The 17,923-nt window shown below is 34.7% G+C and overlaps 1 protein-coding gene across 4 annotated transcripts in view; it reads right to left on the reverse strand.

The window, feature by feature from the left end:
- The window catches only part of UBR1 (ubiquitin protein ligase E3 component n-recognin 1), a 59,587-nt gene that overhangs the window by 27,533 nt on the left and 14,131 nt on the right, over positions 1–17,923 (reverse strand). For 2 of the 4 annotated variants that reach the window (XM_079307785.1, XM_079307783.1), the window contains exons 4-25: positions 17,729–17,839; positions 16,235–16,365; positions 15,097–15,235; positions 14,504–14,566; positions 14,066–14,189; positions 12,267–12,374; positions 11,723–11,811; positions 10,843–10,941; positions 10,033–10,190; positions 9,273–9,372; positions 8,877–9,005; positions 8,479–8,659; positions 7,538–7,599; positions 7,216–7,326; positions 6,231–6,296; positions 6,020–6,121; positions 5,374–5,437; positions 4,835–4,959; positions 3,903–3,955; positions 2,810–2,912; positions 2,241–2,289; positions 591–745 (exon numbers count right to left, since the gene is read on the reverse strand). In XM_079307785.1, the coding sequence (XP_079163911.1) occupies positions 591–745; positions 2,241–2,289; positions 2,810–2,912; positions 3,903–3,955; positions 4,835–4,959; positions 5,374–5,437; positions 6,020–6,121; positions 6,231–6,296; positions 7,216–7,326; positions 7,538–7,599; positions 8,479–8,659; positions 8,877–9,005; positions 9,273–9,372; positions 10,033–10,190; positions 10,843–10,941; positions 11,723–11,811; positions 12,267–12,374; positions 14,066–14,189; positions 14,504–14,566; positions 15,097–15,235; positions 16,235–16,365; positions 17,729–17,839 (2,322 nt within the window). Of the gene's footprint in view, positions 1–590; positions 746–2,240; positions 2,290–2,809; positions 2,913–3,902; positions 3,956–4,834; positions 4,960–5,373; positions 5,438–6,019; positions 6,122–6,230; positions 6,297–7,215; positions 7,327–7,537; positions 7,600–8,478; positions 8,660–8,876; positions 9,006–9,272; positions 9,373–10,032; positions 10,191–10,842; positions 10,942–11,722; positions 11,812–12,266; positions 12,375–14,065; positions 14,190–14,503; positions 14,567–15,096; positions 15,239–16,234; positions 16,366–17,728; positions 17,840–17,923 lie in introns of all 4 variants that reach the window. The other 2 variants (XM_079307784.1, XM_079307786.1) reach the window with 1 other exon arrangement.

Genomic DNA, 17,923 nt, shown 5'->3' on the forward strand with positions numbered 1-17,923 from the left:
GACTAGCAAGGCAATTAATCTATACACACTAACAAAACTGATTAATTCAAACTTTCTGTAATTTCAGGTTCTAATTCTATAAATATTAAAATAACAACCCTGCTAAAACAAACAAACAATGCCTCCAAAGAGCATTTCAACAAAGTTTTAAAAGACTAAAATCACTGCAGTAAAATTAGACGTTTAAATACTTACAAAAATTCTACTATTTCATGACTGAGGCCCCAAAGACATTTATGTATTTGGAGACTCTGCAGCTCAAAAAATGAAGGAATTCCAATTATTAAAAGGGTTATTTAATTGTGAAGTTTCAAGAAAAAGATGAGTTAAGGAGAATTACATATTGAAACAGCTTCAGTAATGAGGCAAACACAGGGAGGAAAGTAAAATAGAAAACTTTAATACTATTAGGTATCATGTTTCTATTTTACAGCAGAGATAGATAATTGATAATAAAAATATTTTCTTTGCCAGTAAGACTTATGAAAACAGGTCCAGGGACAAAAACATTCTAAGCTCATCTTTACATATTTTGGTCTTATAAGCAGTCAGCACAGGAATGACCAGAAGATGACCAAGGCCAGTCATACCATTTGGACCATTGCCTCAGTCCACAAATGGGTTTCCAGCTCCACTGCCCGCTGCAGAAGGGTCCGCAGGATGTGCATCATAACATCACAGTTCAGAATCCTCACCACGTTGCTGAATGCAGGACTGAAGTCTGGAGGAGGAGGTGGTGGCAATGCTAGGAAACAGATGTGCAAACAAATCAATGTACTGACATCCCACACAGAAGCAGAGAGCACAAACAATCATTTCAGTGAAAGAAAAAGTGGATCTTCAAATAAAACCAGGTTCGAAGACATAAAAGTCAACTTTCACCTCTGGCAAAACTAAGAACTTTTATTAAGTTCTTACATAAAACAGATTACAAGCTAAGTTAAACAATCAATCACAAGTATTAGCTGTATCTCTAAATGCAAATTTTGAACACTCTGAACACCCTTACTTGTGTCTCACTATTAAACATACAGTTTGTGCTCTGCATCAGATAAAAGATTTTCAGGTAGTTAAAACAAAAGTGAGGAGCAGTGCAGTGTCCCACACTAGAGTGTCACATGTCTGGAGCTCTAAATTTTTTCTGCTTACTGGCATTCCATTCATTTCTAGTTATGTACATTTACTGAGCTAATACTGGAACTCTAATGTGGAATCCTGGCATCTACTGACAGCACCTCATTTAATGCCACAGCCTTTCCCTATCAGGGACCACTGACTTCTGTCTTCTTTAGCTACCTGAATGCCTAAAAGAGTGCTTCTTTTCAGAGGACCTCTGTGAATGCAGTGTTTCTGAAACCATCATTCTCTTGACAATTTAGGCTGAATGAAGATACTGATAAAGAGCAACACAGCCACATAGACAGGAAGCACCTGCAAAAATTAATGCAGCCTCAGGGGAAACATGGATCAGTGCCAACAGATACCTTGGTATTTTGGAACTGTTCAATTACATAAGTCTCTGATATTTACATCTAAATAACCACATTTTTGAAAATGTCTGCAAAATTAATTCCTCTGATAACATTTTAAGATGCCAGAGTGAAAGGTGAAGGGACAAAGTTGGTTCATTGTACTTATTTTGTATATTTTCAGCTTACCAAGTCTTCCTCAAATCAACTCAATTAAATGCTTCTGACTTGAATGGGTAAAAGTAAACTCAAAAGGGAAATAACATTTGTGTTGCAGCAGAAACATGGGGGTTCACTGTTTTCTCTTTCATAGCTTCTAAAAAAATATTTCTAAAACTTAATTCTCATTGTTTTATTAAAGAATGGATATAAGCATTAGTTCCTGCAGCAATCTTCTCTACATGTCACTACTATGTCTCAACATTGTGCTAAAGAAACTGCTCAGAAAAAAACACTAAAACCTTTGTCTCTTAGTTACTCCACCATAAAACCTCTGAGTTCATGGCTTTGTCATCAGGTACTATGTCATGTTTATTTCCCTATATGTAAATTAAACTAAAAATTCCAGAATTTCTGTCTGTGATAAAGAAAAAAGACAAATGAAATGCCAGGTGCTAATTAATCACAACTACTATAAATCAAAACAAATTTAATATGAACCCATCTATCCACTATGAAGTCACAAGACAGCTCCCAAAGCTCAGTTTATATACACAACTACATATACTACTAAATTAGCACATTTGTTGAATCACAATTACAGAATTTTACCTTCATCCCTGTTTTCTTGTTTTCTTCTTTTCTTTTGTGTATGCTCAGCCTACAGAAAAAGGAGTGTTGTTGTATCAGCATCTCTACAGAAGTACACAATAATGAGATTAATGAAATGATGAGAAACCCTACACTAGAAATACGGCGAGATATATAGTAAATTCCTGGCTGTGTACTAGAATTTTGTAACATGTTTAACAATATTACATTTTGAATTTAAATTTGTAGTAAAGACAAATAATTGGACATATTTGCTTAAGAGTTACAAAAGGAAAGTTTGCAGTGCAAAGATAAATCTTACCACATTTTATTCTTAACATAAAGTGTTAAGAGTTAATACACAAGTTGCCAAAAAGGAAACACTAATGCAAACCATAGCACGTAAATTTGTATTGAAAATTTTAACTTCATGGAACATTTAGTCTTGAAGGTAGTTGCAGATACTCTTTACTGAACCAATTCCTTTAGACTACATTAATTCAGCAAAATTCTTTAAACATTGATAAGCATGTACTATTTTTAATTTAATATTTTTAACTCACTTTGAGAGTGAATTTTACACTGCTCACCTTGCTGTGCTGGGTCTTAGTGTAGTGATAAAAGAACATATTGAATTCCTTCAGACATTCATCTTTCAGTTCATAAACTCCATGGCCAGACACACCCGGTTTCCTTAGAGAAAAATATTTCATGATATGCAGATTAATAATGTACATTCAGCACATCTTGGAATGCAAACAATTTGTTTTCTAAAGAAGCAGGAATTGTAATGATTACTCACTAACTTATTAAAAGCAGAGACTGAGTACAGTAATGAGTCTTAAATTTTCAAGACAGGATTTACAGGAGCAAATAATTCAGCAGCAAAATATTTCTAATCTATACCATCTAGAGCACACCGTATACCCTCTGAAAATTATTTTTAACTGTATGGCTCAGAATTTCACACATTGGATATTATTTCATGAAATTCAATCCTTTCTTTAGCCAAAGTATAAAACAAGTAATACTTGCTGCTTTCCAGCCAGTGAGATTTTTTTGAATTGTTCATATAATTCCCAAATTAAGATTCCTAGGTACACCTACAGTTGCTCTTAATTAAACATGAACAAGCCACATGAAAAGTTAAAATTATGTATACTAAAAGAACTAAAATAAGACATTTTTCTCACAAAAATAGCAGATTTTTTTTTTCAACTACAATTTATTGTTGCATATTTGCATACACACAAACACATGCAAATATATTGATATATAAAATTAAGTGCCAGGAAAAAAAGGGAAAGTTCCAAAAAATTAGCAACTAAGTAACACAACAGTTACTAGATAGTGATTGTAAAGTACCACGAGTTCTTAAATTTCCTAACCATCTCTGAAAAAATAAAGAATTTGTGAAGATTCTCCTACTAGGACCTGAGATTACTAAACTCCTGAGACTTTCCAAAATGAATTTGAGGAAAGAAGGTGGCAAAGGGAGAGAAACAGCAGCAGCACAGGATATACTGCACACTGTTCTTTCCTATTCATATTTGCAAATATATTTATTTCAAGATAGCAAAATATTAACTAAACAGAAGCTGTCATTCAGCTTGTTTAATCCAAACAATCTAAGAAATTTTATTTCACAATCAAGCTACTTACAAAGCAACTTTAAGAACTTACTTGAATGTAGCCACTTTATCAATTACATTCTCCAAGCCAGTTTCATTGTTCTCCTGGTAAAAAATTTAGTTTGTCATAAACATATAATGACTCAAATATCTTCAGTAGTATGCTATGTGTAACAAAAATAGACAAACCAATTTAGATAATTCCCTAATTCATGGACTATCATCTTTTGCCCACTGTTAATCAGAAAGCAGATACTCATAATTGGCAAGTTCTAAGTATCAAAGATACATAATACTTTTCCTTAATAATGTAGAAATTCATTAATAACAGAGCTGTTCTCTAGAAACAGGTCAATGCTTACCCAACCTTAACAAAGGGAAAAAAAAAGAGGTTTAGCTATTTTAAAACAGTGAATGTGGATACTATATTATTTCAGGATATTTCAACTAAAATTTAGGTGTTCTTGCATTGATTGCTGGCCCTGAACACTTGCAGAGACTATAAAATCTTATCCACATCCCTTGCCTTTGCTTGAATCTTCAACAACTGTAATGCAATGGCAAGGAAATTTGTTTTCCAATAGTTATGTACAACACTTCAAATGGATCTGCACTGATTTAAATGATCACAATTACAGGTTTAAATTTATGAGTGGCAAGGCAGAATGGAATCCAGCACCACCATCCTACAGGGCCAAACCATAAAATTTCACAATTTTTCTTTTTTAATCTAGGAGAACTACAGCTGAATATTCTTAAAAAATTCACTTTTAATCAAAAAGCATAATTCCCATACAAGTCTTTTCAGATCAGTCTATACTTGAATCTATGACATTTACCTTGACATCAGCCACCTTGTAATTTTTAAATCAATATTTAAGCTTTATATTAGAAATGCTTCCATATAAAGATATGAAAGGTAAAGAAGAAAGACATAAAACAAGAAAGTAAATAAAGGAAAAAAGTAAATAAATCAGGACTCACGTTTTCAGGCAAGGACTTGGTAATTGCACTGTGAGCCATTGGTTCAATACATAACAGATGGATGATTTCTCTCATTATTACATCTTCTTTTGTCACATTACTGATTCCAGGCACATATCTTTCCCCTGTCAGAGTGAACCAAAAGGAGAAGAATGGCAGATACGACAGGTATAAAGCAAATTTGAATTTGGCACCATGATAATGATATTGCTGGGATGTTTCATTGTGTAAGCTTGCATTTGTCAGAAGCCTGTCCCAAGTGTCTGAGAGTAAAAATGTTTCTTAGCCTGGCTTCCTAACAAAATGGGTCGAGATGGACTCTTCATATTTTACTTTAATGTCAATTATTAAGTTATCCAACAACTTTTCATTGTACAATTCCTATTGCTTCCAGCTGACAAACACTTGTATTAGTGTATCATCTATTTAAAAGAGGCCCTCTCCAGTATCTTCTCTATACTCTGTTCAAGAAAATCATCAAGCCTGCTCTGTCAAAGCAATAATCCACTACTACAACAACAGAGAGAAATTAAACTTACCCACAACATAGATGAGGATCTGTAACATCTCTTCTATTAAAACATTATATTGCTTAATCAAATCCTGGAAGAATGAAAGAAATCAGGTTAAAAAACCAAAACCAAAAGTGCAGAAAACTCCATCCATCAAATGGCACTGAGCTCAGCCTTCATATCTACTACTTAGCTGCAGCATTGCACTCCATGAAAAAATTTCCATTCTAACATGAGGAGATACTATGCAGCAACTAAAGTGAGACTCACATGCAAGAAAAGAAAAAACAGCTAAAAGAAGTATCCCAAATGAAGAGTTGTATCAAAGCTCAAGCTACAACAAGTAGCATAACAATCCAAGAAACTTCCAACCAAAACAAAAGCACATAACAGGGACTAAGAGATATAAAAATGCTATAGTGAAGTCATTTACATGGATTTTGGTAGATGCCTTATAAAATAAATGTCCAAAAGGGGAAAAACTTGCAAGCTAATTTTGAGGAAGCCTCTACAAAATCCAAATAGAAAATACTTACCTAACCACCAGCTACTGTGTTTACTGACTTCTAGCGTGGCCTTAAAAATGCAGTTATCAACAACAGTTACCTTTTCTTACTGATGTTTTATATACTCAAAGCTGACAAATTAAGCAGCAGAAAAATTTGCTACTTACCTGATCTTTGGTGGGTTTGATCTTTTTGAAAGCATCAGCAAGCTCATATCTCTGCAGTATCAGCAGGAGAAACTGGTTTGGATCCATAAGAGATGCACCTATCTATCAAAAAATCCGAGTTAATATGAACATCACTTGGTATTTCAAAATCATGCAGATTTAACTGAATTTTTAAACAATAACAACTACACCGTGATTCAGAACATTATACCTGGAGCATGATGATGTCTTTATCATACATCTCTTCTCTGCATTTAACATCTTGATAATAGAATACCTAAGAAACAGGAAAATAAAATAGAGATATAAAATAGCATACTACCAAATCTGGATTAGTTAATCTCTGAGGCTTTTCAAAATGTATCACACATTTATTAAGTAAAATAAAGTCCATATTTCTTCCAAAATAAATATGTAATGGAAGTGAAAAATGTTTTTTCACCTCTCCAGAAAGTCTATGCCATACTTCACAACCCCTTCCAAGGGGACAACTCCAATGCTGCTACTGACATAAGTCAAAACATCCTCCTTCTCTACCCCAGTTCTCAGAAAGACAATTCTGCAGGCATTTACCATGACTTACTTCAATTTCATCAAAGGGTCCTGTGCAAGCTTAGCAGAGAATTTCTGCCATCAAAGAAGAAAAAAAACCCCAAAAATAATAAAAAAACACCCCAAAATGAAGCTAAAGGAGGCAAAGGCAGGGGTAGACTCTTCCCTTTACCTTTACTTTTACAACAGAAGTCACAAGTATCAGAAAATGTCTGTATGCCTAGCTATGGGGCTCTCAAAAGTTTACTGAGACACTAAAATAATTTAGCTTTTGTATGTAAAAATTTCCATATACCCTAAGGAACTTCTAACTTTTTATGCTATAAGCAGGAGTACTAACATGTACTGATACAGTGATTATGAGATCTGAAAGTAGCTTTCAAGTAGACATCAGCAACATTAACGCAATTTCAGAATAAGAAAGAGTCATATCAGAGATGAAAATACCTAAGACAGGAAGATAAGCCATTGCTGAGGCCAGAAATAAAACCATGTAACCTAAATCTCCACCTAGAAACATTTCTATTTACTGTAGGAGTGAGCCTGGACTTCTCTCTGCACTAGATGAACCTCTGGCAGCACTACTGAGCAGCCCTTGCAAACACTGCTAGGATCAGCTCACCACTGAACACTGTAGGGAGTACCTGGCTTATCAGGGAGAGCCCATTCCTTCTCCACATCTCTGCTGCAACCTGTGCAACTAGGACAAGGCACCGCAAAGGATATTCTACCAGCAGCTCCACTTGAAACTCTTCCTAGAATTCAAAAAAGGAAAAAACACAAAAAACTCTCAGAATAAATCTGCCAGTGGTTTTAAAAGCCTAAGTCCTAATGAGGAAAGATATATTGACAGCTGAAAAATAACTTGTATGTGTGCCATGAAGGTTAGAGAACATAGCTTGAGGGTTTTTTCTTAACAGAGCATAAATCACAAAAGCATTGAGGGGGGGAAAAAAGGTCTCTTACAGGAGAAACAAACTCATGCAATCTTGAAATGGCTCCAGTCTTGCTTAATCGTACATGAAGACCTACAAAACCAAGGAAGAAAAATCAGAAAATAAATCAAAATCAGTGATGGTTCTCCAACCCCTTCTAAATGTTAGCGAAACCATTCACAATTCAGAGAACCACAGCAAAAAACCACCAAGTTTGTTTAGGAAAGACTTCATACTTTTCTTAAGGCAGAAGATCTATTACACTATCGCAACAATTCTTACTAGTCTTACAATTCATTATTTTATTAATAAATTTACACTGAATGGATGAATGAACACCATCTAAATTGAGATGCTATATAACACTAGCTAATTTTTTAACTTCACATTTAAACCTTACATCAGTAGTAAATGAATTTCAAGACTACAAGGCTTAACACATGGTATCTTGGTACCAAATGATGTGATAAAGAATCTACAGCTTAATAATAGCATATGATTTCATTTGTATTCCACAGAAAGCTGCAATTGTATTCTGACTGGAAGCCTGTCCTGGCATTTTGCAAACATATGTCTTTTAGAAGCATTTTAACAGTCCTAACATATATTTGGCTGGAAAATAAATTGAAGTATAGTAATAATGGAAATTCATTTAGATAAAGCAGATAGGAACAGAACCAGAAACACTTCAGAGAAAACTAAGGATCTCATTAAAAAGGAAATTTTTTCCTTCTTGACTGATTTATTTCTCTCCCACTCAAAAAAACATCCTCCAACCTCCATGGAAATCTTGTTTTGAGAAAAACTTTCCCTTAGTGGGACATATGGGGAGCACACCTTCCTGATCTGAGAATGTCAGAAAGTGAGAGAGCAAGTGATCTGTGAAGCACTTAATCCAAATGCTTTCTGGAGTAAAGAAATAGAGATGGATGGCAAACATGGTTTAAATAGCAATCAAAACATATCACTTACCAGCAAGAGTCCTAGACAGTGGCAAATGTATGCTGACAGGATCTGCAGACACTCTGTAGGGTCTGCTCTCTAGGGTATGGCCACATAAGTGAAACACTGTCTTCTCCCGAGAGCGGCCATTGGAACTGCACCTCATGACAGCTTTATGGCATTCTCTGTAAGACCTGAGCAGCAGCTCTTCCTAGAATTTAAAATACATGAATAGGTTATATTTAAAAATAATGCAGTTCTTCCTTGCTCTCTTTGTCACACTCAGATTAATTCTTTCAGACCATTTTTTTTTGTGGAGAACTATACGGAACAACAGTGAGCTTTTGCAAAAGCTGCTATTTCAAAAGGTCTCAGGAAGATTCACAAAAGGCATGCATGCAAGAATCCCAGAAAACTGATATACTTACATCACAGGCACACCACTCCTGGAACATCAAAAGAATGTTCTTGAGCTGCATCTGTATGGCAATAGCTGCATCCCAGTCAGGGTCCACCTCTATGTGCTGACCAATCTGTCTTTTTATCTCCTCCATTCCCTGAAATGGAAATACACAAAATACTCTGTCTAAATCAGTGATCACAGGCTTAACACAACAGAAAATTCCACAATCAAAAGTTGAAGTACTTGTAATAAATCTGATGAGTATTACTTCTATAAACACTTCACCCACCCAAAACAGAAACTGAAGAATTTAAAATTGTAATTACATGTTTACATCCATTATAATATTATGGGAAAAAAAGAGGAGCTGTAATCTCTTTGCAACAGAATATTAGAAAGAAATCATCTAAATGTATTGTACCTGCATGCAAGTTAGAATCCTTAGGAAAGAAACAAATCCTTCTAAAAAACGCTCTCTCAGACGGTCTGTCCACACTGTAGGCTTGCTGACTAAGACATACCTGTCCCCAAAAAAAAAAAAATATTATCATCATTTGCTCAGGCTTGTCTCATGCTTTTATTTCAAGTGTTCTTGAAATACAATTGTTGTTTTCAACTGCTTTAATACATTCAATTACATAACCAAATTACATCACCTTCCCCATCTTAAAGTACTCAGAAAATTTTCCCGAATACTTGAACTACTAGTACCTTGGTGTGACTCCATCACTGGAAATTAGTTTTAACTCCAAGGTATTTGGGGTGATTTGGTCCTACATTACTCAGTTTATTAGTGCAATTTGGCATCAAAAGTAGAAAAGTAGTAAAAGCAGAAAACTTTGTGCAGATAAGGATTATACAGCTTTCCCAGAATGACAGCCAATACGAGACAAATTTCCCATACTGTCTCACAGTAGATATACTCTATTTATTAATGTAAGTAAATATAAATGTAGATTATATGTAATTAGATAATTGAAAATCAAAAAATGTTTTCATAGAATGTAATTTTGGTATTTTAAAATTTTATGTTCCCACTGAAAAAGAAAACACTACAATTTCCCGTGTGTTTTTTGAGGGGTTTGGGTTTGTTTTTAAAGCAGTTTAATCATCAGACTCTGAATTGAAACACCTCATCGTACTACCGAGATTTCAGAGCTGCTCTAGCTTCTCAGCCTCACCTGAGGTCAAATATTACTGCATAGACTCGGCTCAGTTTGTCCTGACTGTAGCCCTGGAAGTTGAACTTGTCATTTTTGTCTAGATACTCTGGAAGCACTTCTAGGAGTGTCTCTGTAATGGTGGTTATTACATTTTGCTCTTCAATAAGATGTCGGGCCTGAAAGAACAAAGTGAAATATTTTTTTTCCTATTTTTGTTACATGTTTCCACCAAAATATTTTTTCCTTTGAATCCAATCTTTCTGACTAAAAAATGTTTTAAGCATTTGTGAAGAGCCCAAGTTAAAAAAACTCCCACAGTATTTACTGTGTAGGAACACAACTGCTATCAACTTTGTATGTCTGCTCAATTCCAACAGCAACTACATAATGGATATGCTGGGGTTTTTTTTCTAGAAAGATCATGCAGGAAAGAGTTTTTACTTTAGCCAAGAAACATATAACCTTTAAAATTCATAGATATATTTCCTCCCCATATTTCCCCCTCAGAAGATGACATTTAATCATTTTTAGCCTCTTGCCCTGTTTTTAAAGTCACATAGGTAAACATGAGCAGTAAATAAAAACAGAAAGTTAATGCAGAGTACAATGTCCCAGAAACTTATTGGCATTCCCTCTATATTCTGTAACGAATTTTCACATCAACTCAAGCTCCTGCTTTCGTATTGGCCTTAACAAAACCTAAAATCATTTGTATTCAACTCAGCAATTAATAAAGACACTCTGCCAAATGCAACAATGTGCAAAGGTGGCATTGCTAGCAGCCCTCAAACTTATTTTACACCTCTAGCAGAGCCAGGCTGTACATACCAGAGTGGGTACAGTGAACATCTGAACTGAAAGTGCCGTCACAGAGAAAACTCTGTCATGATCATCGCTGATGTACTCCTTTTGCAATGCCTTGTAATACTAGAAAAAGAGTATCAGGGACATTAAACAAATGTTAATAAAACTGTTTACTTTTTCATTCACAAGAATTACATCTCAATGTGTTTCTCCCAACTAACAGAAGCATTTCCAACAAAAACAGCTCAATGTCCTTAATGCACCAAAGCAATTCAATACAGCCCCCATTGCCTTAACACTAAAGATAAACACGAATTTAACTGACTTGCCAGATTGGGACCAACACTTTTTTCTCCTACAACCAATATTCCCATGAAAAAATATTAAATATCTGACAAAAAAAAAAAAAAAAAAAAAAAAAAAAAGAAGACATTTCTTATAAAAGAAGTCTTCCCCCTGCCATGAGCTGCATCGATAGTTTTTCAACAACCGTCTGTAAAAAACAAAGTCTTTGTTTCAGTCCAAAGAAAATCAAGAAGCATCAATCATCTTTATCAGAATTAAAATGTCTCACCCTTAAACAAAAACTTTGTCTTATGTTTTGTATATTTCTTAATTATTGTATCTAATTTTTGAAAAGAAAGGCCAATTTCAGTTGCAGCTCATCTGACATTTTGAAAGATACATAGAATACAAACAACATGGCGTTCAAACAAGCATATCCCTACATGAGTTTAAGGAACAAACCAGTGACATGGGAATTACCTACACTCCATAAAGGCTGAACTAGCTATTGAAGGTCTGCTTGCTTAAAATTCATTAATTATATTGACACAATTTTGAATCTGGGGGGAAATTTCATAATACTAGTACAAATTCATAGCATAAAAACTAAACTATTTACCTTCACAAATTCCACAGCAAAAAGTTTTTTGTATTCCATCTCCATGAAAAAACTACTGAAGATAAGTTCATGAAGAACCTTCCTTGCCCCTGCAAAGAACCAATACAATGCATGTCACTTTGTTGTATTAAGATGCAGCTTTTTGTGGGGGGGAAAAAAAGGAACCAATTACTAAACTATAATTTAAAATCATGAAAAGCATTGAAATGCTTATGAAATATATTAATACAGTTACTAATTTTTGGGGGGGTTTTGACATTTATTGATACATTTTTAAAACATAGGTAAGTATCAAGTCACTCAGTGTCAGGCTACATTTTGCAAAAAGATTTTTAAAGATGCAAAAGCAGAACAAATTGAGATGGCAAATATATATCCCAAATACAAATTAGCTCAGCTGTAAAAATTAAGGCTGTATAAAACCATAATACAAAAACCCTGAAGAAATGTAACTACATGCATATTACCTACATTTATCTATATGTTACACACATGAAAATTAATTTGACATATCTTTAGTTTATAGCAACATGGATACACAAACCTTTATGAAGTCTTGCATCCCATAGCATCAACTTGCTTATAAAGCAGGGCTTTTCAGATCCAGCTTCTTCTTTGAGACATATTTGACAAAAGATCTGACGAAAGTCACCTGTAGGGATGAAACTACTAATTTGTACAAGAATGTTTCAATAATGAAACTATATGACACGAGAAAATTAGAATTACAGAATTCTGTTCCTTAAAAGAAGAAAGAAGGCACTAAAGTAAGAATTACTTTTAAGATTTTTCCTCAATGAATATACTCCCACATACCCTTTGCCTTACCAATTTCTTCCTATATTCTTGCCCACCTAATTTAATAAATCCTGTGATGCAGAAGAGTATTTTTAAATGAAAATAATTTAGACAGCTTTGCAAAGCAGACCCCTAAGAAGTCTACTGTGTCAGCACAGAAAAGCACAAGGCTAGGCAAGTCTCTGCTGACCACGTCCTCAGGACTTGAAAGTCAGTCTTCTGTAGAATTTCAGAAATTCTTGTATATTTTCTTGCACCTATTGGTAAACACTGTACTTGAAGTAGTGCTGGGGATCAACCTAACACAGCCAACCATGGGTTTTTAACATTCCAAAATGAGGCCTTATGTTACTAATTTGAAAAGGCAAAGTGAAGATTCACGACTCAAATTCTTGAGAATTTGAAAATTAGAAATTAACTAGAAAAAACTTGAAATTAATATTATTAAATGTTTCTTGATTCATGTTCTACCATTTGAAACAAAACCTTGAAAAGAATAGGAACCACCAGACTATAAAGTTCCATCTCAGTACAGAACATCAGGTTCATAAAGTCTCTACATCTATAATCCAGAAGGACAGGAATGTTTGACTTCAATCTTTGTACTTAAAAGATTCTACTAAAACACAAAAGTATCTGTTAACTTACCTGGATAAAAATCAAACTTTCACTAGAAACTTTGAAATAATCCACACTCAAAAATTTGTATTGATTAAAAGAACTGTCTGAGGAATTCAGAATAGCAGCTGGCAAAATAAATACAAACTTGAAAAGAACAGAATGCTAGAACTTGTAAAACACTGTAAAGAATTACAAAAAGGTACATTTGTGATCTATTGTCTCAAGTGAAAGATCAGCAAGCATTCAGAAAAAATATGAAATTCACTTTATTAACAAAGGTTACAAAGGGACTAAAGCAGACCACCAGATTTACCTATCAAGAAGGAGGATAAGGAGTGAGTACAGCTTCATCTATGCATATTTGTACTGTGTGGAGAAATTTTATCATGGTTTTAGTGTATCAAGACACAGGTATGAAAACAACAGTAACAAATCAAAAGCACACTGATTCAGAAGTCTTTAGAACCATAAACCTCAAACACCAGAATAAAGTTTGAAAGCTTGAAATAGACTTTCCACTACTGGAAAAAAAAATTAATTAAGGCTTTAATTTGCTAGTTTTATTGACACTTCCTAATGAATCACAGTTATCAAATCTGAAGCAGGAATTCATTTAAGCAGAGGATGCCTGTTTTCACTGATAGAGATGTTCTGTGGTTTTCCACCCAGCACTAAGGAGGACAGCTTTTAAGTAAAGGAGAGTGTGTGTGATGCTGAAAGTGAGAATAATAAAACTTCGAGATTGTTTCCCTCATGGAGCACTAACACATTTATTTCAACAAAAAGAACAGAAAAGTACTGCTATCCATAACCTCGCTAACAGCTATCAGCACCCATGCTACTGCATTACTAATTTACTAATTAAGAAGAACATCACAGTATTTTAATTAAGGGAGCATTGTAACAAAACCCAGAAATGCTTACTTGAATAGCTCATGAGTTTGTTCAGCCAAGAACCAAGGCGCAAGGCAAACTTCTGATGTGCCATAACATCAGCATGCAGCACCTCCACATGAAGTGGTCGTTGAGAAACGTTTTCAGAATGCCTCTAGGAGTCAGGTAAATGTTAGTACATAAAGAATAACATTCATTTCATTATTTATTTTCACTACCCACCATCTCTCCCAAGCAAAACAAAGAAAACAGTTTGAGGACTTATTTCTGAAGATATCGATCTATCTATCTCAAATGTGCTGGTGTAAATTCAATTCCAAAAATTTTACAGGCAAGTTATAAAACCATGGAAGTACTGAGCTAAAGATTGTACAGCAGACAAATAAGTGCTCAGTATTTAATATTAATTAGGTTAATAATTAAATAGGTATGGGGTGTTTTTTTGTGAAAAATGCTTCAGGAAGTTACCTTAATTTCTTCTTTTGCTTCTTGACAAGCAGCATAATGTCCTGCCTTAACAGCTCTACGACCCTGTTTAAGAAAATACTGAGCATGAGACCAATACAAAGCAAACCCAAAACATCACAAGTCCAGTCCTTGCTATGTTTTATACACATAATAGAAAAACAGGACCCAATATCATTCACTGTGCTATTAAATGTCTAGAAGCAAATAAAAGTTAACAATTGTCAGTAGTAAAACAGCTATCTAAATTAACAACACAACAACTAAGTAAAGTCTGAGCATTTTATTATCAAATAAGGAAAATTCATGTACACATTAAAACAGACGAGAGAGATTTCTGCAGAATACTTTAAATACAAACCACATCAACTTTCCTCCTGGCACAAAGTACATGAAATAGCAGAGTATAACAGGAGTTTTGTGCTTCCTAAACAAGTTCAACACCTGAGAAACAAATGTTGACTAAGAGTTGCTCAGCCATGTGCCTTTCTCTCAAGCTGCAACAACCAGAAACAAAGATTGTATAACCAAGTGACTGTAGTAGTAACTCTTAATGATTAGAGGGTGACTGTCTCTGATACCCCAAATGCACTAACCTCTTTATCTATGGCAGTTGTATGCAATTGGGCTTCACCAAGTTCACACCCAAGTGCCCTTTGCAGGCTGTAGATGACATGATCATAAGAATGGTGTTCATCATTGAAAAGAACACAGTAGTAGCTGTCTGCCTTCTCTCTGCTGGGAAAAAGGTAATACATCATTGAAATAAAAGTAAAATTGTAAATCGTGTCGAATACAGCTTAATTGATAGCTTGAGAAGAAATCAAATACAATTTAAAAAGTTATTCACATAAATCAAGCATATTCTTCATGCTAATGACACCCCCTCATCATCTATGCCAGAAAAAGCCATAGAAATCATGCATGAAGTACAAAATAGAAGTTTTGAAGTTATTTCATAGTCCCTTATGATTTCCTTTCTCTGCTGTTTTATAAACCCATTTGTTTTGTAATGTGATACACAGCCTCCTTCCATTTCCATAGAAGCATGGAATAGTTTGAGTTGGAGGAGACCTTTAAAGTTCATCTAGTCCAGCCTCCCTGCAATGAGCAGGGATATCTTCAACTAGATTAGGTTGCTCAGAGCCCCATCCAACCTGACTTTGAATATTTCCAAGCATGGTGCATCCACCAACCCTCTGGGTAACCAGTTTCAGTGTCTCACCACCCTCACTGTAAAATACTCCTTTTATTTATTCTAAATTTACCCTCCTTGAGTTTCAAACCATTAGCCCTTGTCATATTGCAATAGACCTTGCTAAAAGGTTTGTCCACATCTTTCTTTCAAGCACTGTGGAAAGCATCCTTGAAAATCTGTCAGCTCAGTTCTGCTCTGCTGTCCCACAGTACCTCATCAGTGTCTCCCAAGTTGCCAATGGCACCTGGTAATTCTCTCCACTCCTGGCATTTCCTCCCCTGCACACCAAGACCTGCCACTTCACCATGGATCAGAGTGGGTAAGGAGCCCTTCCCTTCAGGGACTGATGGAGGACAGTCACACACTTCTTTTCCCATGAAGTATTAAAAGCTTTTCTCTACTGTTCTCATAAACATACCACAGTGCTGTTTACAGGGACTTCAGCACTAATGCCTGTATGAATATGAGACTGTCCCAGGAGAAATTATAATCCAAATTGCTAATGCATTGAAAACAAAATTGGAAATACTCCTTACCTAATGGTGAGCTCCACAGGCAGTTCATTCTCTTCCTCCCAGATAAGCATATCTACAATGTATTTTATCACAGAGGGAAACACTCTCCTAGAATGCTCCATAATTTCTTCATTCAACTGACATTCAGAATTCTGTAAAACATGAGATAATATTAGATGGAAAAGATCCTGAAAAAAAAATTAAAAGGGGGTTGGTGGAGTACCTAATTAATATAATAGGAAATTATACTGTAATATGTATACATACACTGTAAATCATATATACATACTTGTACTATAATCAGGAAATCATCCTCTTCATGATTTTCAAGGAAATTTACCTCACCTAATTTCTTCTTTTCAAAGTTATTTCATCCCAAGGGCTCTCAGTAGTATTCCAACAGTTTCATACACTTTCCTTTATGCATCCATGTTTTATCTAGGACTAGACTATGAAAGGCCTCATCAAATGTCTTGGCTGCACTTTTTTTTTTAAATAAAAGTGCATTCAAAAATGCTGCTTAATAGCTTTCTGCATTCCCATAGATATTAAAAGTTTGTAGTGCAGACCAAGCAACAAGCTCCAAGTGGTAAACAAATTACTCCATATTAAAGTTTCAACCATTTTTATCTCTGAAATCCATTAACTTTCTTCAAAAGGAAGGATGAAAAAGTGAAGGAAAATTTTATCTCATTTTCCTGTAACACTAGTGCTTTTTATTCCCTTTCCATTCAACTTTTTGACCAAAACATAAATGACAGTATGTTTGCTGCAAAACCATCAAGGATTTAAGGCTCTGCTTGCAATGACAAATGCTGAGGTTTTTCATACTGATCATCTCAGAATGAAGGACTCTGAAAAAAATCCAAATTTTACCTGAAGCAGCTGATTTGCCTACATTCTCTTTAGGAATTCCTTGTAAAATGGCTTATTTCTTGTTAATATGCTCCTTTATGAGGTACAATAACCATGAGACATCCTAGCATAAGAATTTAGTTTCAAGGCACAGAATTTTTTTTTTAGTCATAGCAATAGATCATACACCATAAGTAACTGAAAATGGAATTGTTCAATAATGGGGTAATGTAGAAAAGAGAAAATGTTAAAATCAAACTTCTAAACATTTGCTAACCATTGGGAAACCAATTATTTGTAAACAAGAACTGAGTAATATACTAAGAAAAGAACAAGAGACTTCCATTTTAATTCCAAATTAAAGACTCAAGTGCACAAGACAGGTAGACGAAACTGTCTCCAAACAAAAAAAAAACAAAACAAAACAAAAAAAAAAACAAAAAAAAACCCCACAAAAAACCCCCAAAAAAACAAAAAAAACCCCAAAAACAAAGGATATCTAATGTATATGTTTGATCCCAAACACTTTGACCAAGGAAATCCTGACTGAACTTCATTGAACATGTTACATGAGTTATACAATACATATACATTCACATAAAAGAATATGCAGGTAACATTTGCACAATTTATTAATTTCAATTTACACAATATTCTTACTTCTTTTGGAGAATTTGATGCTCCAGGTGCATGTTTAGTACACACTGGTCCAGCCTTCCATGCCTCTGTATCCCCACAGTCACAGAATCCACCTCCAGTGGAGCTATGCATCTGGAAAATCCCACATATTTCAGTCATGAAATATGTCCATTAAAAGGAAGAGGAAAAGAGCAATGTGCATTATTTAAATCAAAC

This window comes from Erithacus rubecula, assembly GCF_903797595.1.
Source record: "Erithacus rubecula genome assembly, chromosome: 6".
NCBI lineage: Eukaryota > Metazoa > Chordata > Aves > Passeriformes > Muscicapidae > Erithacus > Erithacus rubecula.